The following is a 10,371-nucleotide window of genomic DNA, read 5'->3' as shown; positions in this document are numbered from 1 at the left end:
GCTTTAATAACAAAGAAAGAAGTGAATTTTGATGAGAGGACCCGAAGTATGGCTCACATTTTCATGTGTGTGCCAGTGGAAGACTGGAGCAAATCTGGCTTTATCCCTCTGTTACAGACACAATAAATCCTCTGTGATGCTTGTTTTCTCTTATACTGAGCTCTGACGCATGGTCAGCAGCTGCTTGTTACTCTATATTCCACCACGCTGCTTGATGAGTGTTCCTCATGCATCGTATTTGACTGGTTTGTCGGTCAAAAGGAAAATGCTCTGTGAAAAAGTTAACCCATTCCCTCTGGGAACCTGGTACACCAAGTTCCTATAGCGTTGACTTGTAGACGGGAGCCGGGTATACCAATTTTCCAAAATATCCACATGAGTTTTTGCACTTGTGGCCTAAATTCATATTTGTTAGTTTTGTGCTGGGTTAAAAATGACTTTAATCAAAAGATCAGTTGTTCTCTCAATATCTGCTCTTTTTCTGTCTGTGATTTGCATGTATTTTTACATAATTTACCTTTTCCAATGCATTAGTGTACTTATTTTGCTTCAAAATTTAATTTTGTTATAATTTACGAAGCTCACAAATTGACTTACGCTGACCCCAATCCAGTGCCCTTATCGTGCAAAACAAAAGAATTTGTTGGCTCAGGGCACGCTTTATTCAAATCTCACATCCAATCGATATTTTACATTGTTTGATGGCACATGCAATTGACTATGGAAAAGGAATACATACGCCCGGAACTGCTAGACTGCTTTTGCACATATCAATTACCAACCTGTCCATTCTTTGTCGATGGGCAAAAAGAATCTTGTTTGGGGGCATTGAAGGGTCTCAGAAAATTGCGGAGGAACGGGTTAAATGGAGCTGCATCTTGATGAAGGTGCTGGGATGCAAGCTTCACCTTCGCTACATTTTCCAACACACTTGTCAAGCACAGAGTCGTGTCTTATTTTGTCACATTGCATACTTTGCCATTTGGCCATCTGTATGTCACTTTAAGTGTTGTCGACGATCGGGGGAGATGCCGTTGTTTCCGTTGGTGGTATGGTAGCAGTGCCCTGTCCAGTGGATTCCTGAGGTGCATGAGAGGTCGTGGTCTCCACCCCCACCTGGGCACTCGGGTACACAACTGCAGCGCAGCTCTGCACCGTGATCTCGGTCATGGTGATGCTAGTGTTTGAGAGAAGCGACATGACGATGGCGGGGACCGTGCGAGAACGGGTGATGCAGGACACATCTGTGATGACGCTGGAATTCTCCTCTAGACACTCTTCCTCCAGAAACCACTGGTAGAGTCCCACCTGAGGAAACTACAGCACAAGAAAGATTGATATTGACATTAGACATCAACCTTACTGTCATCTTTCATATTTGAGATTTACTCTCAGACATAAGTGGTGGAGTCATTAGAGTCACCATAGCAACATTTGTGGCTTTTATCTTTTGTACAGGCTCTCTTTGATAGTTTACTTGTAAGAATGAAATTGTACTGTACTTATCAAACAGATTGAATAAGGAAGCAACTTCTATGGCTCAGTTTTGACCTTCACAATATCTGGCTCACTTGACCAAAGAAAAAAACAAAACAAAACAAAACAAAACAAAACAAAACCTATCCATGCTATGCATAACTGGGCAATTGTCATGGCAATCAGTTCCCACAAAACATATAGACTTATCAATCTTCCCTTCCCGTTAGTCCCTCCCAAGCATTGAGATGATCTGTTGTCAGGTGGTGTTGACTTGAAGAAAGGGGCAGAGGGAAAAAGATATTAAAGAAGACTCATTTTGAATATAATATTTTCTGAATTGTCCTAGCTTTGCTATACATGTATGAGACAGTGCATGACACATTTCAAGTCTTTTTAGGTCATAGTCTAGTAGTGAATGGCCTGCTGTGTATGGCATGGTGGATGAAAGCAGCCTTTTGGTTTCCTTTACTGAGCCATGAATGGCTTGCGAATGCAGAACCACTTCCAGTATTTGAAGTAGTCCTTGTTCGATGAAGACACGGTTTGAAATGGGTGTATTGTACGAATGAGTTTCAAGGTACCTGCGGTAACTGGACAAGTTCCCCAGCTGTCGTCAGAGCCAGAGTCAAGGTGGAGTAGAATTGATTAGTTTGGCAGACCTCAACGAAACTTTGGCCCCGCTTCTGGCGACTGTGAGCTCTGCGCCTCCTACGTCCTCTCTGGAATTTCCCTTGAGAGTTTTCCTTGGTTGTTGACCGCTTTCTGCAAATGATGTTGAGATTCATGCTCTTAAAAACAAATCTTGCTTTTATATACACATTTCATTTCATATTTCAAGTGTGTGGATCATATGGATTTAAATCTGAGTTTCACAGAAAGTCAAACGTGGTCACTGTTTTGTAGCTTTCCAAGAAAAGACTACTGGTGTATTAGGCAAGAGTGATTGTGTGATAATGTGGTAAGATAGTGAGATTGTACCATATATACTGAGAGGACTACAATATTTGCTTGATATAGTTTACAGCAATAGCTCCTATTTAAAACTTGTCCTTTTGCTGCGATGCACTTTCTCCATTCATTGTGTTCGTTTTGATGTGATTTCATGGGCATTTGTTACATTTCTCTTCAAGTCTTATGTCTGAAGATGAAGAGCTCTTCCAAATTTTATTCATTTATCCATTTATGCATTTATTCATTTATTCATGCATCTGTTCATTTGTCCATTTATTGCATGTTAAATTGACTATGCTGGTAAAATGTTTTCTCATAGGGCGTTTTCACATCAGCCTGATAAAAGTCCAAGCTCGAGATATTTTTCGCGATTGCGAATTAGCGTGCTATTTCATTTCTTATTCCCATCAGCCCGAAGAGAATTAGCCCGAAATTTTTTCGAGCTAATTCGACAGCTGAGCATGTGCAAACAGCATCAGTAATGTGTGCAATTTCAAAAATTCCTCATGATTTGTGTGCAGTTTGCCTCGATCGATCGGGTCACACACGCTAGGCATGATGGGATGCATCACGCTAATTTCTTGAGTCGTTTTCACATTATCAAATAGCACGCTATTATCCCGCTATTTCAGAAATTTCCTGAGTTGGACTCAAGAAATTTTCTCGACCAGAGCGATACAAATAGCGCACTAATTTGTGTTCACATTATCAAATAGCGCGCTATTTCATGATCGGGTTAATTTCCCAAGTCAGAAAATAGCGCGCTATTTCGAAACATCGGGCTGATGTGAAAATGCCTATAGTTCTGTGTTTGAATCATGGATACACCCTGACCCCTTCCATTGTCCTAGGTAAGATGAGTCAGAAATCTGTCAAATGCACTGAAGAAGTGATCTCAACTGTACTTACTCCATGACTCTGCCCTGCAATAATTCTGTCACAGCTCTCCGTTTATCCTGTTTGGTTATTGCCCTCTGGCCAGCAGCCGTCCTGCCATTGGACTTTAGGTCGCGGGCACCTCGTCTCGACCTTCTCCCTGAGTTGGAACTATCACTGTAGCTTTCGGCACCGCGTGAATGATCGCTGATACTGGTGCTGTCGTGTTTGGTGCTGGCGGGATCACTGTTCGAGCCAGACCAGCTACTGCTGATGCTGTTGTCGTCAATTTCTTCGGCCCCATTCCCACCAGCCTTGTCAACGTCCCAGTTGTACCAGTTGCCCCAACTCTTCTCGTTCTCCCTGTCATTGTCACTGCTCCAAGCTTTGCCGTCATCATCATATGCACTTTGATAACTGTCCCCACCATCATCATCATCACTTGTCCCCTGCACGAACTCCTCCAGTATGGTTCTGTCATGGGGGGATAGATCGGCCCAATCCTGAGGTGGGTCGCTGAAGTCGTAGTAGAGGTCCTCCCCGGTTGAGAAGAAGGCCCCATACCGACTCAGGATTGCTTCCCTCTGGTCCTTGGTGAATTCTATCAGGCAGGACTCCTCCAGGTCGTCCATCTTGTGCAGGAGTTCAGGATTGTTTTCCAGCAACTGCACCAGCTGTGCAAGAAATGAGAAAGATGAATTTAACAAACAGATTTGAATGAATTTTGCCATACCCAGTGCTATTAGGGATCAGAACCATCAGGCGGAAACTTGGTAGTCTCTAGTGGATATGACGCTTGTCTAGCAATCAGGAGGTCGTAATAGTAATGTAGTGTACTCTCAATAACTTTCCACAGCTATGATCACCAAATTCGTGCCACAGGTACATCACCTAAAGATGCCGTTCAAGGTGTACAAGGTCACAGGTCAAAAGGTCAATGAACTTACATTGAAAAAACTATAGTCACAAATTTGCAATATGCGGTCGAGACATTGCTTGGTGTTTGCCTTGTTTATCACGGCTATTACTCAAACACTGAATGATCAGTATTAATCTATGTTGACGTAGGGCAATTTATCAATAAATTTATATTTGTTTATATGTGTTTTTGTTCATGCATGACATTCTCACAAGGACGTTGTAAAGTCTTCACAAACTGCCGGCAAGAAGATGATTAAATGGAAAGTATGGTACGTTGGTGTATATATATATATATATATATATATAGATATATATATGCAAAATTTCTGTGAAGCACTATGGGTGTCACATGTGTTACAAAAAAAAAAACAACTAGAAAAGCACTCTGAGAGCGCAGACCTCCGCCAAGCAGCTACTTTCCACCGATGATCTTGCTCTTCCATAGAATCTTCAGATTACTGAAGGAGGCAGACTTACGAAGAAGAAGAAGAGATCAGTGATTTCCACCCATACGAATGCATGCTGAAAAATCGCCCGATTTCCCAATATAGAAGCCTTCGTTACGTCATAAACCCGCAGAAACCAGAGCATGCACTTTAGTGCACGTATGAAAACCTAAAAAATGCGCTGCTTGAACTCCCGAGTTCATTGACCGTACCTGCCAAAATATCGAAAATCCTTCCAAAAATCCATAAAAATTTCCAGATCACTACCAAAATTTAATCATCTGTTCCTTGTGTCATTCTAAATCTTCCCTGCAAGTTTCATCAAAATCTGTGCCCAACTTTTTGAGTTACTTATAAACCCCCAGAAACTAAAGCACGCACTTTAGTGCACGTATGAAAACCTAAAAAATGCGCTGCTTGACTCCCTAGTTCATTGACTGTACCTGCCAAAATATCGAAAATCCTTCCAAAAATCCATAAAAATTTCCAGATCACTACCAAAATTTAATCATCTGTTCCTTGTGTCATTCTAGATCTTCCCTGCAAGTTTCATCCAAATCTGTGCCCAACTTTTTGAGTTATTTTGCAAACGGACAAACAAACAAACAAATAAACTAACTAACTAACAAACAAACCAACGGTAATGAAAACATAATCTCTCGCCTTGGCGGAGGTAACAACAACACCAACAACATTATTTGCAAAGTCTGAGAGTCTCTAAATATGATGAAGCAATTTATTTGTGTGCCAACAGAGCCTTGATTGCAGTACATGCCTGAAAGACATACCTCACTGTTTGCCAGAATTCGAGCAATTTGGTCGTCGTTTAGCGTCAGCCGAGGCTGGCTGCTGTTCTGGGAGCAGAATGTCTCACAGAACTTGTCTTGGAAGCGATTGGCTCTTTCCCTGCCCTTCACATGCCTACTACCCCAACTTAGCAGGAGGCAGAAGAGAATAGCCAGGGAAACCTTTATCTCCATTTCTGCCTCTTGTGTAGATCCTGCCCTGTGAGCGCCTCTCTGTATGGCTCAGATCAGTCTCTGAGATGTCAGTCTGTATGCAAAGGCTCACTTGTGCATTCTGCGGACCTCTCGTAGATGCTTCATGTCCTTCACTGTCCAGATTTTTCGCCCTGACTCTTCCTGTCTGCAGCTTTGCATATCAGTCAGACATGTTGGTTTTCACCCTCATCCTTATCGCCGCTCACCTGTTAGCTCAGATCGGGGATGTCCGACTCAGATATTTCCGCTATTGATTTCCCTATATTCCTCATTGATATCTCCACAGTCGCAATGCCATGATCAATCATACAAATTTTGTTGATTTCGAGCACAATTTTTGAGTTGAAAGGTCAACCTCCTGATTCTTCCTTGTCACTTCGTCAATACTGATCCAGCATTCAGTCAAATATCCTGAGCTGTAAATCCTTGACATTTGTTGCACTCACATTCAACACTTTCCATATATCCATTACCAGCGCATACTTGGAGGAATAACTCTCACATGGCTACGTGCGGTATATCAGTAAATTATGCATGTCCATGAGTACACTCTCCTTGCTGCGTTCAGATGTATCTTGACTGATTATAACCCGATAGATATTTGTGCTGGCTGTGAGAGATGCCACACAAATCACGTCACATTAGCACCCTTTGTGGAAACATCTGTTGGAGTTTCTGCCCATTTCAAGGACTCGTAACGGATGAGGTTTTATTTCCTCTCACCTCAAAATCAATACAGATATAGCATCAGGCTCAGATCATCCTCTTGCATTAGTAAACACCATGCCACTGACCATATAGCTGAATATACCGTTGTGCGCTTGCATGCTCGTATTGCCCAATCAGTGACAAATTTTCTCTCTTGATTCATATAAATATTCTTTGTTCTTTAATAGCTGAAGTCTGTGGGAAATAGCTTCTCCTGAATTGTGATGAATTGTGATAGCCATATTGTTTCATGAATTTCTCTCTCTCTCTCTCTCTCTCTCTCTCAAAAAGAAAAAAAAACAATGTTAGTGGAAAAATCAGTAAAGAAAATGAGCAGAGAAAATGAGCAAAGAAAAAGGAATTCAAACAAACGAGACAAACAAGATACACTGTACATCTTTCTGTCAAAATCTCTGTCAAGAATTTATGCCTGATCAAAATCGTTTTCAAGTGCCCTAGTTAAAGAATATAGTTTACATTTCATTTGATCTGTCATGCAAATTTTGTCATTGCTTTACTAAAACATAATATTGCATGTCTGTGCGTTGTATGTAATCTAAGGTTGAGATTCAATTTTCATAACTTATTTTTTCAATGAAAAGACTGCACGTATGCATGATATTTCTTTTTTCACTGTACCCAAGTTTACTTATTCATATGATTAAAGTGAAAATTCAGAAATCAGGTGCTATGCCCTCATGAGTAATGCCAAATTTGTGAAATATCATGATTGTACAATGCAGACAATGTACACAGTGAATGTACCGAGTGGCGATGGGCCTAACATTTTTCCCAAATCATTATGTATGTGACAGTTTAAATATGTAATGTATACTTTGGCCACTCTGAAACATAGTCAGCTTTGAGAAGAGGCCTTCAATCAATTCTTGGCTTTATAAGAGTTTAGAGATTTTAAGTGTGTTACCAGTTTCTTTGGTTTCATCTTCAAGATTTCTTTGTTAAATTTTCTAACCTAGGAATTTCATGAAATGTTCAATTTCAGTGTACAGGCTGCAGTATTCTTTTCATTTTCTCTCTGCTCCTCCTGTCCTGTTTTTATTGATTTTCTGTACATTGTCTCTTTTAGTTGGTGAATATTGATTTCCTAAAAGCTGTAGATATCACAGTATCTTTGAATATCCATGACATGTGACATAAATATTCTCCTTTACTTTACCCCCTCCCTTATCATGTGGCAATCTGCAGAATAAAGGCAAGCCGGAATCCCCATCCACAGACTCCCACCAGCCCCATTTCACCCGCTGCCGGTCCAAGAGTGGGGGGAACACTCTGTCCAGCCCCGGTGGTGGTGGTGGTGGAGGGGCAGGTGCGCAGAATGCCTGCAAGGGGCGCATCAAGGGGAAGAAGGGGAGCAAGGTGCCCCAGATGAAGCGCAGTGGGTCAGAGCCCAACCTCTACCTCCAGAAGCAGCTGGAAGCAGAGGAGGAGCTGGAGATGCAGTCTTCTGGTGAGCAAAGATGCCTGTTGCCTAGCAACAAGATGCCTGTTGCCTGGCAACAAGATGCAGATACTATGTAGCAAAACTGCAAAAAGGAATTATACAGCATGAAGAAATACTGATTAATTTTGCATTAGGACTACAATAGTTTCTGAAGGAAGCTCCTCTCCATCTAACAAAGACATGTAACTATGAGGAGCGAGATGAGTAATTATTGATTTGTTATTGATAATATGTTATAGTGCAATTAAAGCAAAGTTAGTATCTGATCTTTCTTTTTTTAAATCTAAGTTGCATATAAGTTGTGATTGTACATGTGGGTAGTAGATCACTAGATTGTTGTCTGAGAGCTCTCAGAGCACAGCAACCCAAAGAGTGAAATGATGACAATTTTTGTGGATGTAGAACAGATGGTAAGAACACGATGTGAGTAAGCAACTCTGTAACCTGGTAGTTGAGAGAAATGTTGTGCTGTACAAACTTCTTCCTTCTTTTCTTCAGACTGTGGGTCAGTTGACTCTCCCATGAAGCAGCGACGAGGGTCGGCGGGATCCCAGGTGAGCAGCAACAAACACTCCCGCCTCATGTCCCCTGGATCAGGCAAGTTGCCCTCCCCAGGATCCAAGCTGCCCATCAAGCACAGCACCTCCACCCAGAACCTCAGCACCATCAACGGTTCCCGCACCTCCAGCTCTGCAGCAGCTGCCAAGCGCGCCGCTAGTCCCGGTCCCACCAGCAAACGCTCCTCCAGTCCCAGGCGTGGCACCAGCCCAGGCCCCACCAAGAGAGGCACAAGCCCCGGCCCCGCCAAGCACGGCTCCAACAGCAGAAGGGGCACCAGCCCGGGACCGGCGGCTTCCAAGCGTGCCATCAGTCCCGGCAGGGTGCACCGCAGCAAGCAGGCGACTTCGCCGACCGGTGGCGCCAAGAGCCCCACCTCAACGGTCAGCAACGCCAACAACAGCAACAGCGATGAGTGCAAGGGCAAGCTGAGCAAGATGGCCAAGATGTACCGCAACCTGCACAACAAGGAACTCAAGAGCCACGAGGACAACGCCAACAACAACAACAGCAACACGGACTCCGAGGACAGTGTGTCTGACAGCTGCACCGTTGATTCCGGCATCGACACCAGCGATGGGGAATTCGATGCCATAGCCAGCCAGAGAGTGTTGTGGAGTACCTCTGCAAGCCAGGATGTGGGCAGCAGGCGTCTCGAGAGAATCCCCATGAATGGGTACTCTGCCTGAACTCCCTGAAGCTATGCAAGGTGATAGTGATGGATGGAGCCTGCTTTTGAACCTTGCTAGACTAAGGATGAAGCAGACCTGTAAACTTCATGGTGATCCTGACCAATTGGCAATGCTCTAGAGAGATGAAGCCCTTAAAGTGATTCTATCAATAACACTGTTCAGGACTTGTTCAAGGTACATTTAATAGGCAAGAGTATATGTAGAATATTGTGCGTTGAATACATCAAATCTTCTAAACTTGGGTAAAAAGCTCTGTGCTGTTGTTGTTGTTGTTGCTGTTGTTGGGAGGAGGACATTTGTTCAATATTGCTAGTATCGATGATGGGGATTCCGCCTTGTGTGACCATACATTGTAAAGGATTTTTTTTTTTTGTTCTTGGAAAATACCACACGGATTAATCAGCATTACCTGTGATGTAGCATCGCATTCTTTCAAACATTTTGAGTGTCATCCAAAAATTTCTCTATTTCTTTATTAAGAGATTAAGATTACCCAAAGTAGCTGTTGCCAAGACAACAGCTTATATGTAAAGTTGTACACTGCTAACTGGTTGGTGCCTGGCTGCTACTAGGGTACAGGCAGCTGCTGAGGCTCTGATGGCCAAAAAAGTATTATATTCTTAAGTGACATTTGTTGTCATTTCCTCACACTTTCATGACATTTTCTTGTCCTTTCACAATCCTTTGAATTCCATCCTGTGTGCATTTTATTGGTAAAGGTTTTTTTTTTTTTTTTTTTTACCAATTGAGGCAGTGATTTATTATAAAAAAGTTTGAGTTATTATATTTGATGCATATGTTTAGGTCAGTTGTATCACAAAACATCCTACCATATAAAAAGAAAAAATCTCAATAAAGCCTAAAATATAAGGAAATATCACTATTTTTCTTAATAAACCATTACTGTAGACGGTTTATTCTAGAAACAATTTCGTTATAACATTTGTGTACATTTTGTAGATTTAACAACACTTAAACATTGATTATACTGATTGACATGTTTACATTTGTTGTTTCTATTCCTAACTTGTATTTTAGAACAATTTGGAAGCACTACAGCTGAGTTTTTGATTCATCTGCAAATGGTAAATAATGCCTGTAACAGAAAGCAAACCAACTTTCATCATGTGCATCATTGGGTGTTTATACATAGTTTAATCAGATGCAGGCTGTCAGGAAATACTACTGCTAGGGCACGATTATCCATCAAGTAATGTTCTACCCACCCACTACTTAATGGGAGCAGCTCTTCAGGAATAAAAGTCGGGGACACCAAC

General features: G+C 42.0%; 1 protein-coding gene across 1 annotated transcript in view; it reads left to right on the top strand.

Annotated features, from left to right (window-relative positions):
- The window catches only part of LOC139712626 (uncharacterized), a gene marked incomplete at its 5' end in the record, with an annotated part of 52,040 nt that extends 42,537 nt beyond the window's left edge, over positions 1-9,503 (top strand). The window contains 2 exons of the mRNA XM_071624437.1: positions 7,589-7,850; positions 8,355-9,503. Of these exons, the coding sequence (XP_071480538.1) occupies positions 7,589-7,850; positions 8,355-9,091 (999 nt within the window). The remainder of the gene's footprint in view (positions 1-7,588; positions 7,851-8,354) is intronic.
- Between the last annotated feature and the right edge of the window lie 868 nt (positions 9,504-10,371).

This window comes from Diadema antillarum, unplaced genomic scaffold (genome assembly GCF_040938485.1).
Source record: "Diadema antillarum isolate AM-2024a unplaced genomic scaffold, OU_Dant_1.0 seq00001831_RagTag, whole genome shotgun sequence".
In the NCBI taxonomy this organism is placed as follows: Eukaryota; Metazoa; Echinodermata; class Echinoidea; order Diadematoida; family Diadematidae; genus Diadema; species Diadema antillarum.
The sequence above is the reverse complement of the archived record's forward strand: the minus strand, read 5'-3'. Positions and strand labels throughout refer to the sequence as shown.